At 50.1% G+C, this 17,911-nt stretch overlaps 2 protein-coding genes across 4 annotated transcripts in view; one reads left to right on the forward strand and one right to left on the reverse strand.

Annotated features, from left to right (window-relative positions):
• Positions 1–783: 783 nt before the first annotated feature.
• On the reverse strand, positions 784–15,715 carry LOC102022413 (synaptotagmin-15). The gene is given in 7 exon segments (XM_005415248.1): positions 784–1,366; positions 2,214–2,384; positions 3,895–4,191; positions 4,842–4,965; positions 11,940–11,986; positions 14,257–14,354; positions 15,571–15,715. Coding segments are annotated over 7 exon segments (1,134 nt in total). The 3' UTR covers positions 784–1,114.
• Gprin2 (G protein regulated inducer of neurite outgrowth 2) overlaps positions 11,399–17,911 on the forward strand; it is a 13,857-nt gene continuing 7,344 nt past the window's right edge. The window contains exon 1 of one of the 3 annotated variants that reach the window (XM_005407916.2): positions 11,399–11,469. Coding sequence is in view for 1 of the 3 variants with exons in the window: in XM_013506342.1 (XP_013361796.1) it covers positions 16,253–16,255 (3 nt within the window). In the remaining 2 variants the exon portion in view is untranslated. Of the gene's footprint in view, positions 11,470–16,231; positions 16,256–17,848; positions 17,879–17,911 lie in introns of those variants that run through there. The other 2 variants (XM_013506342.1, XM_005407917.2) reach the window with 2 other exon arrangements.

Genomic DNA, 17,911 nt, shown 5'->3' on the forward strand with positions numbered 1-17,911 from the left:
TGTTTCCCTCCTTTTATCTTTAAAAAAAAAAAAAAAAAGAAATCATGGGTCAGTGTGTCTCTAAGGACACTGAGATCTGCCTGTATATAGGAGAGAGACTTTGAAGGCTGTATAGAGGAGCTTGAGCCTTCCATTAACAACTTGAGTTACAACCAGCCCTCAGGAACAAATTGGGTTCCTAAGTCAAGGGTCCACTGTAGTTAATGAAATTCAGTCAAATTCTAGTACTTTTTTGGAGTGGAAATTGATCAGCTTATGCTAAATGTTTTTTGGAGGTGCAAAGGGCTCTTTCTACTGGGTCATATGCTGACAAGATTTGAGATGACCCAGGCAGTCCTGGTCCATGTATTTATTGCCCTGGCCTTAGTGTAGCCTCATATAGCAGCCTGTTTATCCTCCACATCAGAGCAAAGAATCTGCTCATCTTTTGTCATGTAGATTTTTCAGGGAGGAGTTAGAGACATCAGTCCTTTCTGTTCTGCAAAGAGGACACTTAGCATCTTCCCCAGTGTCCCTAGAATGGCCACTGCTAGTCAGGAGCCTCACCTGGAAGAAATGAGGTGGTGGTTGGCAGCTACAGGGTCCCCAGATGAAATAGAAACAGTTCCACTTTAGGACTCGCTCCACAGACATGTAGAAAACTATGACGTGTATGCTATGAAGCTATCAGAATCGATTGAGGTGTGGATTGAATTGAAAGTATGCAAGAGAAATGAGTGAGAAAAAGCAAAGACAGTCTGTCCATACAGACCCATGCCAGGCAAAGCTTGTATTTGTGCACTGACAGAGATCAAAAGTGAAATAAAGAGACACAACCCCACATAATGGTCACTACTTCTTGTATGGAGTTGCTGGACTGCATAAGAAAAAAGGGATGCTGGTTCTAGTTCTGGTTCTGTTCTAGTGATGCAGCAATGATGCATGGGCCAAAAGTACCACTGTCTAGGGGGAGAGAGGACAGAGCCTGTGACAGTGACAGGGCACACAATGACTGTCATCTGAGGGCTGCAGGAGATGTTGTCTTCATGGATGTTATATGGGCCACAATCCAACAATCACACTGGTGTTGCTGATGTTACAAATTTTCAGTCTGGGAACACTGTGCCCACGTTCATCATTTCTTCCTCAGAGTGGGAGCCCCACGAGCTAAATGCTGTTCACCAAGGTGACCCGGAAGGCTGCAGCACATCACCATGTGGAGCTGGATGAGGCAAGACCTTCCCCAGGAGGAGGGAGAGGACTCACTGGCAATGCTTCTGTCTTCTTGGAGCTACAGACCCCTGGCACGCAGCACCACGACTGTAAGGCAGCTTAGGCAATTGTTGTAGCTCAGGCAGAACTGCAGGTCACCAGACTCTGAGAGAGGCTGGGGACAACAAGACAGAGGTGCTGACAGGAGTGGTGGGGTCACAGGACGCCTCCCTTCTTCCCTGCTCTGAGCTGTCACACACAGGTGCACATGACACAGCCACATGGTCCCCTTTGATTCTGGTATTACAGATGGGGAAACTGAGGTCTAGAGAGCCAAAGGGACTTGTGCAGCACAGGCTGAGCGTCCCTAATCTGAAAACCAGAAATCCAAGCAGCACCGATGTCTACAACTTTTTGAGTGCCAAATGGAAAATTCCACACCAAATTCAATAAACATTGCATGTAAGTGTATAAAGTACAGATGAAACAGACGAATTTTATTAGACTTTAGTTCCATCCCCAACATATTCCATTATGTACTTGCAAATACTGTAAAATCTGAAAAAATCTCAAATCTGAAATCTTTCTGGTCCCAAGCATTTTGGATAAATGATTCTTAGCCTGCAGTGTGGACCAGAGTGGGATATTCCCACCCAGGCCTGTGGAATTCCAAAACCTACTGGAGCCCCCTGGGTGCCTCCTGGGGCTGGAGGAAGGGTAGGTTTACTGGGTCAGTGTGTGTGTGGGTTCACTTTGCACAGGTGTGGGAACCTGGAAAATATGCATTTTCCAGAATGTTACAAATAATGTGATGGCCAGTGCAAAGGGCCTGCCTGGGAGCTGGTCCACCCTGACTTGTGCCCTGCAGCTTGGGGCTGGGCCATCTGCCCGGGTCACTCTTGGAGTGTGGTGTGCAGTGTGCTAATGCTGGCCAGCAGGTGCTCCTGGGTCCAGAGCACACCTGCCAGCTGCCCACACAGTACTGACCCTTGGCGGTACATATCTGGTGGCCTTCACCTTACCTCCAGGCTCTTGGGCTCCAGGTCTCTCCAAATGATGTGGTGAATGTTACCTGCCAGGGTCTCACTCCTCAAGGGGAACAGCACCTGGTCCAGCAGCTGGTGCCTCCTCTGCCTGTCCACGTGGTACACTGAGAACCACAGCACCCTCTGGGTGATGCTCTTGCCTGACACCTGGGGGAGATTTGGCAGGGTCAGGTGTAGGACAGGTGCAGGATGGGGTGACCCCCTGGGCACAGACACTTTGGGGAAGGTGTATCTTGACCAGGGACCTACACATCCCAACCCAATCATGTTCTAGGGACCCTTCTAGCAGTGGGGCAGCAGCCCCTGGGGAAGTGACAGAGCCTTGTCACCCAGTGTGCTGCTTTTGCCTGGGAATTTGGGAATAAGTTTTACTTATTCCTCTGCCCTGGAATAAGTAGAACTTCCAAGGGATCTGCCCTCAGGTTAGTGTCCTCCTTTCTGGATTGTAAAAGCCTAATCACAGCATCTGGGTTACAGCAAAGGACGAGTCACACTGGCAATTATGGCTGTATGTAGATGTCTGCCCAAAGCCTCATGCACTCATAGATTGAGCTTTTCAGAGCTGGCTTGGTATAGGGTCTGTGATACTGGGATTAAGGGTGTGTGGTACTAAATTAGTCTACTGATTGGAATTAGCTAGTTCTGGGTGTAGTTGAATGGATTTACTGAAGAAAGAAGCTCTACCCCAGATGTGAGTGGCACCATCCAAAATATTTGTAAGCTTGTTCGGGATAAAAGGGACAGAAGGCAGTCTTGCTGCTGCTTGCTGCTTGCTGTTGCAGCTTCCTGCCTGCCCTGCCATGGACTGTTTCTCTTCCTCTATTCTCTTCTGTCAAGCCATCCTACTTTGGAGCCAGCTGACTATGGACTGAAACCTCTACAAATTATGAGCTGAAATAAACCTTTCCTCCTTTAACTTGTGAGCATCAGGTATTTTGTCTCAGTAACAAAAAAATTAATTAAGACACTGACTTTCTTCTCTAGCTCTTTCTCCTTTTCTCCCCTTCCCCCTCAAAGCACAGAAAGGCCAGGACAAAGTCAGGGTGGGGTCAGTGGGTATGTAGTCAGTGAAGAAAAAAAGTGGGCACATGCTATGTCTGCTTTGAGGCTCTCAGCTTGATCCTGATGTCCCAAGAAGCTTAGATTCACCTGTAAATCCCCGAAGCCTTGGCCCTGGGTATCAGCAGGACAGCTGGGGACGGGTCTGTAGGCTGACTCTCTTCCCACCTTTCAGCCCCCGAGGAGGTGTGGAGCATGGCTCTGGCCTCAGCAACCCCATTCTACTGTAAACTGATGGCCTTTTCTGACCTCCTAGGCCTGCCTGCGACACAGATCTTGACAAAGTGTTTGTCCAAGGCCTCTTGGCAGCTTTCAATGCCAGCTTCCCCAGAGGGCCCCAATCACCTGCTCAGACTCCCAGGCCCCTGCAGGCCAGGGGCCCCGATCGCATTTGCACTTGTAGCCCAAGGTGCACAAAGGGACCACACCCACCCCAAGGTGGCAAGTCATTCTACGGGGCCTGGAGGTCTTCCCAAGCAGAACATCCTGTCTTCCTTGGGCAACCTTGCCAGAAACCCCATACTGCTCAGTCTAGAGTTGCAAGGCCCTGGTGACGCCGTCAGGCTGTGCTGTGCACCCAACAGCTCCAGAGCTTTACCTGGAAGATGAAGTGCTCATCAAGCTTTGGGATCCTGGACTGGGGGAAGTACCATTCATCGGGCAGCAGGTGGAGCCTCACAAGGGGCCTGCAGATCTCTGAGGGAGCTCACAGCTGCTGTGCCTTGATCAGGCCCACCAGCAGCTTCTCGGCCTCTGGCTGGTACTCCACGGAGAACCAGAGCTGGCCCAGGCAGCCATCAGGGAAGTAGATTTCACTGTTGTCCTCTGCAAGCTGGTACAGCTCAGGGTTGACAGCCCCCACCACACAGGCATCACAACAGAGGCACTATGACGTCTGTGTGGTCAGGGGAAGATGGGGTGTAGGGGGTAGCACCAAGCCTTGGGCATGCCCCAAACTCTGGGCTCAACTAGTCTGATCCCCTCGCCCTGCTCTCCTTTCCACACTGAGCCTTCTGAGCCACAAGTGTTGCAGGGACAGGAAGAGGGTCTTGCAGAGTCCAGAGCATTCCTTCAGCCCCACCCCACACACCTGTCCCTGCAGGCCCCGGGCTGCTTCCAGGCACTCAGTGCCCTTTTCTTGGGGCCTGGAAAATGACTCAGTGATAAGACCTCAGTGATTGCCTCTTCCTTCCTCTCCCAGTTAGAAGGGCCATGCTGATGACTGGCTCATTCCTGGGAGATCTTGGGAGGTCTTCTGAGCAAAAAGGCACGCCCCCCTCTCCGTCGGCCAACCCATCCCTCTGCAGGACCCAGCAAATGTGCCACATATGGGCAGGCCTGAGTTCTAATTCCCATTGTGCTCTGCCTCAGTTTGCCAGTATGTAAGATGAGGGTGGTACTTGCTTCCCCCAGAGGGGGTGAGGTAAAACTTCAAGACCACACAGGTGCCAGATCTCATGGGCTGGAAAGCAGGTGGATCAATAGGTCTCTTAGCCCTGGGCCTGTCTGGCAGAGGGAACCCTCACCATTGCTATTCCCTGAAGCATGGCACAGGAGGTCTGGAGTTGGGCAGAGGTCCTGCTGGGCCTGAGCCCCTGCTCTGCTATGCAGGGGCACCCAGTCTCAGGCTTGGAGGGAAGGGGTCACCACAAACGGCATATCCGGTGGCCTGTCCAGCAGTAGGGAAACAAGTGGGCAAGAGGTGAACGTGTGGACTCAGAGCGTTTGGCAAAAGGGGCTGGGGAGAGAAAAGCCTGTATCAGGCACACACATACACACACACACACACACACACACACACACACACACACATACAGTGCTTCTCCTTCCACGGCTGTGGGAAGCTGGTCAGAGAATATAGCCTCTGACTCCAGACTGTCAGCTTCTAACTCTTTTTATGCCTCTTCCTGGAGGTGCTGTCTGGCCTGCCAGGAGCTCCTTGTCCTGGTCATGGACATGGGCTGCTGGGCTGGCATTTGTGCTTCTGTCTTTACAAGCCCCTCCATGTCCAGCTGGCGTCTGTGTGCTGAGCCTCACTCCACCGGAAGTCATGGCAGGTGGCAAGAGAGAATTTGCCTTTCTTGGGCTTCTGATGTTCTACACAGCACTGTGATGCAGGCTGGATGTCCCCTGTTCCTTGGACCTCATGCCAGCCCTGCAGGGTCAGGATAACATCCTCAGTTGAGGACATCAAGGAGGGTTCGTGGCCTGCCAGGTAAGCGGTGGACACAGAGGTGACCCCTGGCCCCTCGGCCTCTCTTCCCCATGTGGGCCACATGAGACCATTTCCTATGGAGATGCCCAAGGCCGAGGCCCCAGGCCAGGCCAGGCCAGGCCCAAGAACCAGGCCAGGCCCCAAGAACAGGCACTCTACTTGGTTTCCCTCCAGCTCTGTCCCTCAGAGGCTCTGAGATCAGGCTGACCTGGGGCTGGCACCACATAATAGAAGCACCACTCAGCTGGCTGCAGACCTGACCTTGCTTCCTGTTTCCGGATCTTGCTCCTTCTGGGTTTCTGGAGCTGGGAAGCCTGGGAAGGAAAATAAACATGGTCTCTCTCTTCTGTTGCCAAAAGGAATCATATTTTCACTGGCACAAGCATTCCCAACAAGGGTTGCAGGAAACCCAAGAGTTTAAAGGCCTGCAAATGTCTGCATGTGGTTAATAATTCAGCACAGTGATAATTCATAAGAAAGCCCACCTTAAATTTACCTTAAGGAGCAAACCCTATGGAAGGAAGTGTCATCTCTCATTGCTTAGGAACAGAGGGGCCTGAGCAGGATAAAGACTATGCCAAGATGTGTATAAGACTGTGTTTCTCACAGTTACGCAAAGTCCACCCTGGTCACCTCACTCATCACCTGTGAGTGGGGGAAGGGTTCCCCCACCAGCCTCCCAGTCTTTTCTCTGATTCTGCTACAAGGGCCTCAAGCTTAATTTCCTACAGCCTTGTTATGTTTGGATCCTAAATGTTCTCCAAAGGCCCATGTGTCCAAGGCTTGGTCCCCAGCCTGTAGCCCAATTCAGAGGTAGTGGGACCTTTAAGAGGTGGGGTCTAAGAGAAGGAAGTGAAGTCACTAGGGCTGTGCCCCTGAAGGAGATACTGGGGCCCTGCCCCTTCCTGTTTCTTTCCTTGCTTCCTGGCCACCATGAAGTGAGCAGCTCTGATGTTCTACCATGATGTTCTCCTTTGCCCCAGGCCCCAAAACAGTGGACACAACTATGGACAGAAACCTCTGCATGAGCCAAACCAAATATTTCCCTCTTATAAATTGTTGGTCTCTTATACCAGGCATTTTGTCATAGTGATGTAAAGCTAACATAAGCTTCTTCTTTTGAGGAGCTTGGAGGCAGTGGCTCCCCACTGGACCCTCCTTGTCCACACTCCATGCTGGCTCTGAATGTACCCCATTTTATGGAGAGCCTCCCAGGGTGCCAAGAGGGAGATCAAGGCTCAGTCGTGGGCACATTGCTGCTTTTGGAGGTGTTTTCTGTTCTCCTGCCCTGCTTTTCCTTCTTCCTCTCCCTGCCCATCAGCCTCCCCCACCGCACTGGCACATGTGAGAACATCCTCCCAGGGGTTGCTGGGAAAGATGTTGCTTATCAAGATGTTACAAAGACAGTGTTCCTGAGACACTAAGGAGTTAACTGTAAAACTCCAAAGAGTGGTGACAGATGGAGATGCAGATTTTACAAGGTGGCAGAGATCCAGCTGGACAACCAGCCCACAGGGAGAGAGAAGGCTGAGAGTGTGGGGGCAGTGTTTGCCACATTTCTCTGATAAGGGCTTGAGTGTGACTAGACCCCAGGGAGTGTCGGCTGCCCCAGGACTCTTTCAGAGCTTGCTCTCTGTCCCCTGCGGTCTAGAGCCAGAGGGGCAGGTGGTTGATGAGCACAGGCAATCATAACTTCTGACTTGGGATGATGGAAAATGCAGAGGATGGACAGAACGAGCTGGGTCTGGGTGAGAAGCAGCTGCCCTTCCTCTAACAGTGTGTCACGGACTTGTCAATCTCAGGGCCCAGATGTGCCATTTGGGGCTGGAGAGTAGCCCTGGGTGTGACAGAGAATTGCCTTTAGCCTTCACCTGGCTTGGCTTGTGATTCTGGTTGCTGGGAGGCTACGCAGCATGGTGTCCACACCCTGGCAAAGGCTCCGTGGCTGTGTGGCAACATGGCGGATGAGTGGAAGGGGGACCACACATGGGGTGACCTTGCTTATCACAACTCACTTTCTGAAGACTGAATCCAGTCATAGATGGCCTGACCCAATCCTGAAAGATAGCCTCAAGCTGTTCATGACAGGGTGGTCCTCATGACCTAATTCCAGCAAGCCCCAGCCCTTTAAGGCCCCACACTGGGACAAGCTTGCAGTCCATGAGCCTTTGCGGGAGAAACCACATCCACATAATAGCAGTGGTCATCTCTTACCCTGATCTAAGATCCTGGTCACAGGATGTTCCTGGATGGAGGGTCCTGAGGGATTCTTTCCAGGTCCTTGGTATCTTGAACAAAGAACTGGACAAGACACACAGAGAAGGCATCAAGGGTATATATTTATTGAAGCGGGGAAAGCGCAATGCTCTACAGGGCCAGAGGAGGCCAGTGAACAGATTCATAGCAGCCCTGAGGATAAGGGAAAAGGTGTCTTTTGTGCCGAAATTCTTGGATTGGCTTCTCCCTCATGCAAATAAGACATTGGACAGTTCTCCTATCAAAAACTCATTTGTTCTGGTGCCAGATTTAAACTGCGCTGTTGAAAGACTCACTTGGCTATCAGATGAAGGATTGAAAATAGTAATACTTTTCTGATGGGTCCTGCATACAGCGCCAGATTCAACTGCGGGATTGAAAGTAACAGGCTGGTTCTGGTGACAAACCTGTATGTGTCCCTCTACTCTCAGGCCTTTATTGATTAGGCTTACTTTTCTCCAACTCCACAGCTTAATGCAGACCCAGCCAGCCACAGTGTCACATACCACAGTGATTGGTTAAGAGGTGGACAGTGGCCCACCTTAGTTTGCTGACTTGAACCTAGAATTTGTGGGCATCTGTTAGAATAATAATGGCTAGTACAATAACTTGGCGTTGCTCTCAGCTCCTTACAGTCCTTTATGGACTTATTTTAAAAATCTTTTACTGTTATGTGTTTGTGATACACAATAATTAAATTCATTTTGGGGGACAGGTACAACATATGTATCATATCATGATTGTTTTTGTTTCCCTTCCTCCCTGTCTTTCCCTCTCCCTCTTCTCAGATTCCTTTCTCTCTCTCCCTGTTTCCTACCATCTCTCCATTACTTTAACTTACTTATGTTTTGGGTTTCCTATATAAAAGAAACCATGGAATATTTAATTTTCTGTGTCTGGCTTATTTCATTTAATGGATGGTCGCAAGAGCCATTCATTTTCCTACAAATGACCTGAGTAGGCTCACTTCTCTGTGGTAGAATGCTACTACATTGTGTACCACATTTTCTCTATCCATTTGTCTGTTGATGGGTATCTAGGTTGTTTCCATAGTTCAGCTATTGTGAATTGTGCTGCTATAGACATGAATACATGTGTCACTATAGTATGATGTCCTTTGATACTTTTGGGAATATACACAGGAGAGGTATAGCTGGGTCAAATTAAATTTCTGTTTTTAGATTTTAAGAGAGTCTCCATATTGACTTCCATAGCAGTTGTGCCTGTTTACATTCACACCAATAATGTACAAAAGGTTCCTTTCTCCCCATATTCTTGCCAGAACAAGAGCACACACTTGTGCATTCATGCATGTGTGTGTGTGCACATGTGGGTGTGTGAATGTGCTTATGTGTGCATTCTGACCGGGGCAAGATAGAATCTCAGAGTAGTTTTCACTTGCATTTCCTTTAAGCTAAAGATGCTGATTTTTTTCATGTATTTATTGGCCACTTATACTCCCTTTGAGAAGTGTCTATTCATTTTATTTGCTCATTTTTTGACTGGGTCATTTTGGGTGGTCTAAATTTTTTAGTTCTTTATATATCCTAAATATTAGTCCTCTATCAGAAGAGTAGCTGGCAAGTTTTTTCCAGGCAGGTGCTTATGCCACTGAGCTATATCTCTGCTGGCAAGTTTTTTTACCTCATTTTGTAGGTTGTCTCTTTAGTCTGTTGATTGTTTTCTTTGCTGTGCAGAAGCTTTTAAATTTAATATAATCACATTTGTTGACTCTTGGGATTATTTTTTGTGCTTTGGAATTCTGCACAGGAAGTCCTTACCCATCACTATGTCTTCAAGTGTTTTCCCTGTTTTATCTTCTAGCAGTTTCAGTGTTTCTGTTTTTATATCTCGGTCTGTGATCCATTTTTATTTGATTTTAGTAAAGGGTAAGAGATGGGTCTAGTTTTATTCTTCTGCACATGGATAACCAGCTTTCCTAGCACCACTTATTAAAGAGGGTATCTTTTCTCTAGTGTTTGTTTTTGACTAATTTGTCAAAAATCAGACTAAATGTGGCTAAACGTGCATAGAGTTGTTTCTATGTTTTCTGTTCTATGCAGTTGATTGATGTGTCTGTTTTTGTGTCAGTACAATGCTGTTTTATTACTGCAGCTTCATAGTATGACTTGAAATCTGGTATTGTGATGCCTTCTGCTCTGCCCCTTTTGCTCAGCATTGGTTTAGCTATTCTGGGTATTTTCTGGTTCCATATATATTTTAAGATTTTTTTCTAGTTCTGTGAAGGATGGTCTTGGTATTTTTATAGGAATTGCATTAAATCTATATATCATTTTTGCTAATATGGCTATTTTGATGATATTGATGTTGTCTGTGCACGAACAGGGGATGTCTTTCCATTTTCTAATGTCCTCTTCAAAACCTTTCTTCAGAGAACTATTGCTTTTTTTCTGGAACTTAGAGCTGTGAAGACCTAATCTAGGAGTTGCTGAGAGCCACTCTGTAGGGAGAGCCTGTGTGGAGATGTGCATGGTTCCAGTGACATTCAAGGATGGCTCTAGCTGAATTAAACTGCCCTGGACTCTTGACTTACAGAGAAGGTTCCTTGGTGCTGAAGCCAGTCCGAGTTGGGTTTCTGCCTCTTGAAATCAAAAGCACTGGCTAATGTAATATTCTGTGTAAGCATATAGGGCAGGTCAGTAGTGGTGTGGGCCATGCCACAGCCTGACCAGAGGTCGAAGCCATGTTGAGACCACGTGACTGCTGGACCGAAAGGGGGTCCTGATCCAGGTGCAGAGACCATCATAGACATGACTCTGCCTCTCGATGCCTCTTCTTTTGATCTGGGGGTTGAAAGTCTTGTGAACATGACAACAGGTGGAGCTGAGCTGGTGGCCATTCAAGGTTTCAAAGCGACAGGAATTCTTTGTCAGTAGAGGGCGCTAGTTGGCCAAAAGAGCCAGGCTGGAGAGAGCTGGTCCAGGCAGCTTCAGAAAGGCAGAAATGGGGCAAAGGAGATTTCTGGAGATTTCTTGCCCACTCCTGAGAACTTGCCAGTTCTGGCTCAGGTCTGCATGCATCCTTATGACAAATTTATTTCCCCCTAAACAAGCCTCCAGTGGTCTCAGATTTACCCTCTTTCGCCACTCCTCCACAATCCTCCCAGAGTCTGGCGACAATTTTAGGACTGAGACCACTTTTGGCAGCAAGAAACAGATATCCAGCCCAAACTAGCTTATGCTAAGAGGAAATGAAGTGTATTGTTTCCTTTAATTGAGGTATCAAGAGAAGAGACCAGCCTGCCTCTTCTGCCCTGGATTCAAGGCCCCAGGGATGGGCTTGGGCAGGTGGGACCTTGGTTCTCTGTGAAGAGTCACTTTGCCTTCCTCTGGGATTTCCCCATTTGGGGCTTTGTGCAAGGTGGTGGCAGCAGTTTCAGTCCCCACATCCTCATGGGGACTGTCATGAATGTCTTTCTCTGAACCCCAGAGCAAGCTTCTTGCACATCATTGGTTGGAAGTGGGACACACGCTTATCCCGAACAAGTTCTGTGGTCAGAGACTGGCTCAGGTCTCATCACGTGATGCTGTAGGGGACCTGCCCTAGAGCCCCAGGGTGGAGAGGACAGGAGAGGAGAGCTAAGGTGAGTAATCCTCAGAATATAGGTGGAGCTGCTGGGAGAGAGACTTCAGGCGAGACTGGCATAAGCAAGAGAGAGTTTGCTTTCTCACCTGTGTGCAGGTAAGTAGGCCAGGAGCCCAGGTTCCTTCTAGTTCTGTTGCTTCCCTATCCTCATGTTCTTCCTGTGTATTGTGAGATGTTTCAGCATCTTCTCTTCAAGCCAGGGAAGTGGGAAAGTGCAGGAATGGGGGCTAAAGGCATCAGCTCCCCCACTAAACATAGCTTCAGGGAGATGTACAAATATAGTCTTTCCCCTTCTCCCTTTCTGATTTCCGCATCCCCAGAGAGAAGCCAGGATTCTTTAAACACAGAAAGACACAAAAGCAATTTAGGTCAGTGAGCAGCCTCAGCTCATCTGTCTCTTTTGCCAGCCAACTGTCTGTGTGTCCTGCCCCTCTGGAGCACAGATTGCTCTCTCCCTGGGGAGACAACGCCACAGCTCCGACCAGGGCGGCATCCAGGGTCTGTGCCTCAAGTCTGCATGTGGCTCCTTGAGGTAAGAACTGACCCATTTGCACACAGTGACCCACCTCATCACACCCAGGATGCAGATGCTGGCAGGCATAGGGTAGCCATGCTGGGAACCACGGCAGAGGGAAAAGTGGGAGCTCTCAGGTCCGGCAGCACAAACTGGGTTCTGGGCATTCGAGTGGATTGCTTGATGACAGCTCCTCTCTCCGCTGTTCCTAGGAGTAGACTTCTTTGGGCCTGTGGCTCCATCATGGTTCCCTGAAGTGGGTATTGGAAGTTGTACCCCTGTTTGGGTTGTGCAGGTTTAACAGCCTGTTGGTGGTGCAAGCTTAGAGGCCAGAGCTGGTTGTATAGGCCTGTGTGTGTGTGTGTGTGTGTGGGGTCTTTGGTAACTTGTGTCCCTCAAAGTCTTGGTTGGTTTTCTGCCTACTTGCTTCTACTTAGTCTCACTGGCACTAACGGTATTTGTAAAAACTGTGGTCTTTCATCTCTCAGCCTGTGTGTTTATGCATTCACCTCTCTGCCAACTTGGCATCAGGCAAAGTGCTCTCCTTGGATCAGAAAGAACATCTTGGGCTGGTCTTTGCTGCTGAACTGACCACGACAGGATGAGAACCTAGATGCCTGCAAAGGCTGGCTTCACACTCTTGTCTCCTGCTAACACAACTTCCACAGAAACTTCTGCTGAACCTGCCTCAGCCTGCAGTAAAGAACACGCAGATTTTTCAACCTTGAAAAGCTGCCGGACTTGGGCTGCAGCCCAGAGGCAATAGCTTCTCCTTTCAGTCTCTGCCTGCTACTGGACTGCTCGGCTGACGTTCTCCTACTGCATGTAGGGCTTGGTGGAGTGAGGCAAGGAGCACCCAGCAAATGCCAACATGCTAAAGTCTTTAGCCATTGCCCTCACTGTGCAGGGTGTCATGAAAGTCAGTTTATCATCTGCTATGGCCTGGCATAAGAGAGTCTCTAGCTTCCCAACCTGCTACATGTGTATATTTAAGACATATTTCTACTTTTGTTACCTGTGGGAGTTTTTGTACTTCTTCCAGGTATAAAATTCTGTATTAATTAGTTTACAGACTTTCCATCTCTAAGAGAACCCTCACCTTAAATTGTGAATTAAATAGGATAGAGGAAGCTGGAAAGGGTGCCACATACCTGTAATCCCAGCTACTTAGCAGGCTGAGGCAGGAAGATCACAAGTTCAAGGTCAGCGTAGGCAATTTAGCAAGACTTTGTCTCAAATAAAAGATAAAAAGGGTTGGAGTGTAGCTCAGTACATAGGCTTTGAGTACAATCCACAGTAAGGGTGGGGGGGAAACAAAGTACATTGATTTCTCTTTCATGTAAAATCTGGCCATAACAGTCCACTGCTGGTAGGTCCTTGTCCTTGTCTGAATGGCAAAACCTGACTTAATATCATGATTTCATTCCCACTTGGGCAGAGGGATAGAGGCAAGGCACATTCCTTCCAAAGGGTGAGACCAAGACATTGGGTACATCATTTTTGCTAATGCCTTACCAGTCAGAACTCTACAGAATGGTGCCCGAGGATGTGGTCAGTATCCTGGACAGTCTTGTTCTTGGGGACAGTATGTACTGGGGGACATTTAACAGGCTGTCTTTGGGTGCTTGATCATTGTATGAAATGGAGGGATGGCTTGTGAGGAGCTGAAAAGCACCAGGTATCTACTGTAGGGCTCTCTTGCATGTGACTGTCCTGTTTTCTTCCACCACTGTGACCTAGTTGTCCTTTAGTGCATCTGTCATCACCTTGCCTAAAGCCCCCATCACACAGGCCTTGGCCACAAGATACCTCTGATTCAGTCTACTCTGCCAGCTTACAGTCTAGGCCTGGCACTTGTAGGGGGTTCAAGAAGATGTGTGTGGAATTTAACTGGGGTGGTCATGAGTATTCCTAAAGAAGCTACTATTCATTTATCTACCCATTCATTCCATGCATCCATCCAACCACCCACCTATCCACCCTGTCACCTGTCCATCCACTCACCCACCCACCCATCCACAGACTCTGCATCCATCCATCCATCCACCCAACCATCCACTCATCCACCCACTCACCTGTCCATCCACTCACCCACCCACCCATCCATAGAACTGTTCATCCATCCATCCATCCATCCATCCATCCATCCATCCATCCATCCACACACTGACTCATCCCACTGTTCATCCACTCACCTACCCATTCATTCACTCACTCATACATTCATCTGCCCATCTGCCTATCCATCCAACCATCCATCCATCCATCCATCTATCCATCCATCCATCCATCCATCCATCCATCCATCCATCCATCTATCCATCCATCCATCCATCTATCCATCCATCCACCCAGCATGTATTACATACCAGGTCCTGGGAAGCCCATGTCTTCTTGTCAGAAAGCACAGCCTTTTCATCCATGGTGCTCATGACTAGGGGAGATGGCTCCTGTACTCTAGGGATACCTTTGTCAGAAAATCAGACACAATTCACTTCAGTCAAAGCTCTTTCTTCCTTCACCACTGCTGATACACTGACCCATTCCAGCTCTCGGCGTCTCTCTTGCCATGGATGCCATCCCCAGGAATCATCTGTGCTTTGGCCAGCTTGGTTTCACTTGCTGTTACTGGCAACTGCAACTTGCTCTTTTTCCGGGGAACAATTGTTCCTTGCTCTCAGTGGCCCTGGTGGGTTTGTTGATCACAGTGCCTTGTCCCCACCCCTGGAAAGAGTGGATGACACTGGCTGGAGAACTGAAGTGCTCTTTCCTGACCCAGGATCTTCAAGCATGGTGAACAAGATTTAAATTTAAATTTGTGCATATTTTGGATCCCAAGAGGCGAGGACATGAATTTAGAGTAGGGCTGCCTAAGAGGAGAGAGACTGTCCTCTCCTGGAGCTACCTCATCGTTTCTTCTCGTCCACTGTTACATAAAAAGCCACCTTCCCCTCCCCCCTATTTAATCCACTCTGGATCTCAGCCCATGAGGGACCTTATGTTAGCAGTGATTCCATTCCTGAATTCCCATCCTTCACCTCTCCTGGGTCCGTTTTCTCAGCTGTCAAATACGCTCCATTTGGCACAATGCGGTGATGTCTGTTTCCGGCCACTCAGCCTCCATCCTCCCTTCTGCAAAACTGTGCCATTGTGTGTGGCCTCAGTGTGGCAGCGGCACCCCTAGAGAGGCATTTGGATGAAGGCTAGGAATCCTTCCTTTCCTGGTGGTGATGGGGTGAGACCCTGGCACAGCCCCTGCTATGGGGTCTGGAGCCCCTGGTCCTGTCTTGAAGAATCAAGGCTGGCCTCCCAGCCTCAGTTTCCCTTCTGGGCTCCTGCAGTCTCCCCACTCTCCCTCTGTGTGATAGAGTTTTTTTTCTTGCTTGAAAGCAAGGTAAGATGCAGCTTATTGGAAAGCAATAGAAAACAGCAAATCAACTAAACCCACAACATGCCTCTCTTGGCCTATTTTCCCTTCCCAAGTGATATTTCTGTACCCCACCCCCCATGGCTATGCACCCCACATTGCCTCTGCATTTTCCCTCAATTGGCTCTGGGGCTCCTGCCTCCAGTGCCTCCCTGGTGCTGCCTGTTCTGTGTGCCATGGGTCCCCACAATACTCCATTTTCCTTTGTCCTTCCTGAGTGCTCCTTCCACAGCCTGATCCTAAGCCTCCCTCTCACTATTCTCCTTGAAGATCTCATCCACCTCTGGGACTTCCAGGGCCACTCCGGCACTATGGTAACCAGAACACCCAGATCCGCCAGTCCTGGGTCTCCACATGGAGTTGCCAATGTCCCAGCGCCCACCTCCAGCTCCGGAGCGCATCCCGATCTCGATCCTTTCTTGTTAGGGTCAGGGTCTCTGCAAAGGGCACACGGCCCACGTGGAGCTCAGCCAGAGCCACCTGTCTTGTGCAGAGCTACCCACAAAGCCCTGCTCCTCTTCCACATCAGTCCAGCTTGTAAATCCAGACCTGACCCAGGAAAGGTTGGGAAATGCTTGATCATGCCCAATAGCTGCAAGAATATGACACCTAGCACTTGTGCAACCCCACCTTCCCCATAGTCCTGTAGGGAGGTACGTATAATTACTGCCACTTGGTAGATGAGAGACAAACAGTCTGCTTGGGTGTGGGATTGCTGCAAACATATGGGTGAGTTGGGATTGGAGCTCACACTTGAGTGCCCATGCTGAGCAGCTGCCATAGCAGGGGAGCCTCCTTGCCAAGCCACCAATGGAAGAAAGGGACAGTGTGCCCAAGGCCTAGTCCAAGGAGATGCCTGGAGACTCTGGGGCTGTGGTTCAGCAGAACGCTTCTGTGGGCATCCAATATGGTGGCCAGCAGGCTTCCCTGAAACACACATGGTGAGATTCTTGGGGAGTTCTTGAGATGTACCCAGATCTGGGAGCCGCAGATTTGATGTCTGGGTCTGGCACCAACCTCAGTGCAGCCATATGTACCTCATCCCTTCTTGGGACTCAGATGGCTTCTTTAACTAGGGAGTAGGAGTAAGACTCCTGAGATAGACAAAGGAGTCCCAGTTCCTGGGCAGGGGCAGAATAAATACTCCCCCTCTCCCACTGTCCCTCTGCACAGGGTCCCCAGCCAGGTGATGCGGTCAGGAGGTGAAAGCTTGAGGCCTTCATGTGGGCCCCTGTTTTAGAACCTGAGACAGTGCTCCATCCGACCTTGCTGGGAAAGGGAAACTAGGGCAATCTGAGTTTCACTGAAGAGACTGAGGACCCCCAGGAGCGGAGCTGGAGTGGGCGCCTGCCTGGTTACTGCATGGCTGGGATGCTGGCAAGCAGTCCATGGGGTTGGTGTCAGTATATGAGGGATGACACTGGGGCCCGAGTCTCTGACCAGGGTTCAGAGACAGCAGACCCCTCTTACCCAGTGGCCCTGGAGACAGGTGACAGGAACCCTGGCGGGCAGAAGGGCTCTTGGGCAGGCCTAGGTTGGATAGCTGCCAACCCTGACTGTGAGCTTGTGGGAGACTGAGGAAAGCGAATGGGCTCCCTGGTGCCTGTTGTGTCCATGGGATCCCAGGGACTAGATGGGCCAAGGAGAAGCATTTAGGGTAACAAGGAGTTGGGGACAAAGGGTACAGTCTGGGTAGGGTCTGCTCTCCTTGTGGTCATTTTGAATGCCAGCTGTTGGGTCCCCTTGGTGGGCTGAGATTGAGGGCCTCACGTTGGGATGGGTTGGAGGTTAGGGTCAGGATAGAGACCTGGGCATGGAAAGGGGTGATGGAAGACGGGGAATACCGCCCTTGCCCTTGGGAAAGGAGTCTATGAAACTGGGGTGGGAGGCTGGCTGAGGTGTTCTGGGGACCAGGTTGGGAGCATGGAGAGCCAAGGGCCGGCGAAGGCCTGGGCAGTGAGGGCACAGCTGAGGATGGGACTGTGGAACCTAGGGGTGCTCAGGCGTGGTATCAAAGGGGGTGCACCCTAAACAAGTGCCCGGAACGAAACTGAGGTCCAAGGCTAGATGAGGAAGGATGCAGGGTCCTGGCTATGAGGAAGAAGGTGGGCACGGGTTACAGAGGGTGGTGCTGGGGGGGATGAAGGGATAGGACCTTGAGGACGTGGACTTGGTGGGGCTGAAGGATTGGTAGCGGCCAGGCTTTGTAAATGGGTGTCTTGGAGCTTGCTGGGCTGGCCTAGAACTCAGAGGATCATGGTGGGTACAGAGTCAGAAAGACAGGTGGGTTGGGATGCTTGAGCCTGGAGAGGTCTTGAAGGCTGGAGTGATCTGGGAGGGTAGTCGAGCGGGAGGAGAGCAGGACTGAATCTTGGAGGCGGGGCGGATGACATAGGGGCGGGGCCGAGAGCTTGAGGCCTGGCAGCGGACATAGGGGCGGATAAGTGGACTTGGGGGCCTGACCCAGGGCCTGGGGGAGGGCAGAGGGCATGGGGCGGAGTTGTACGCAAGGAGGCGGGACCGGGGCGGGGCCGGACGCCGCCGGCGGAGCAGCGCGGGCCCAGGTGAGCAGGCCTCCTCCCCCGCCAGCCGGCCGG

The sequence above is a fragment of the Chinchilla lanigera genome, unplaced genomic scaffold, assembly GCF_000276665.1.
Source record: "Chinchilla lanigera isolate Chin_1 unplaced genomic scaffold, ChiLan1.0 scaffold00109, whole genome shotgun sequence".
Taxonomy (NCBI): domain Eukaryota; kingdom Metazoa; phylum Chordata; class Mammalia; order Rodentia; family Chinchillidae; genus Chinchilla; species Chinchilla lanigera.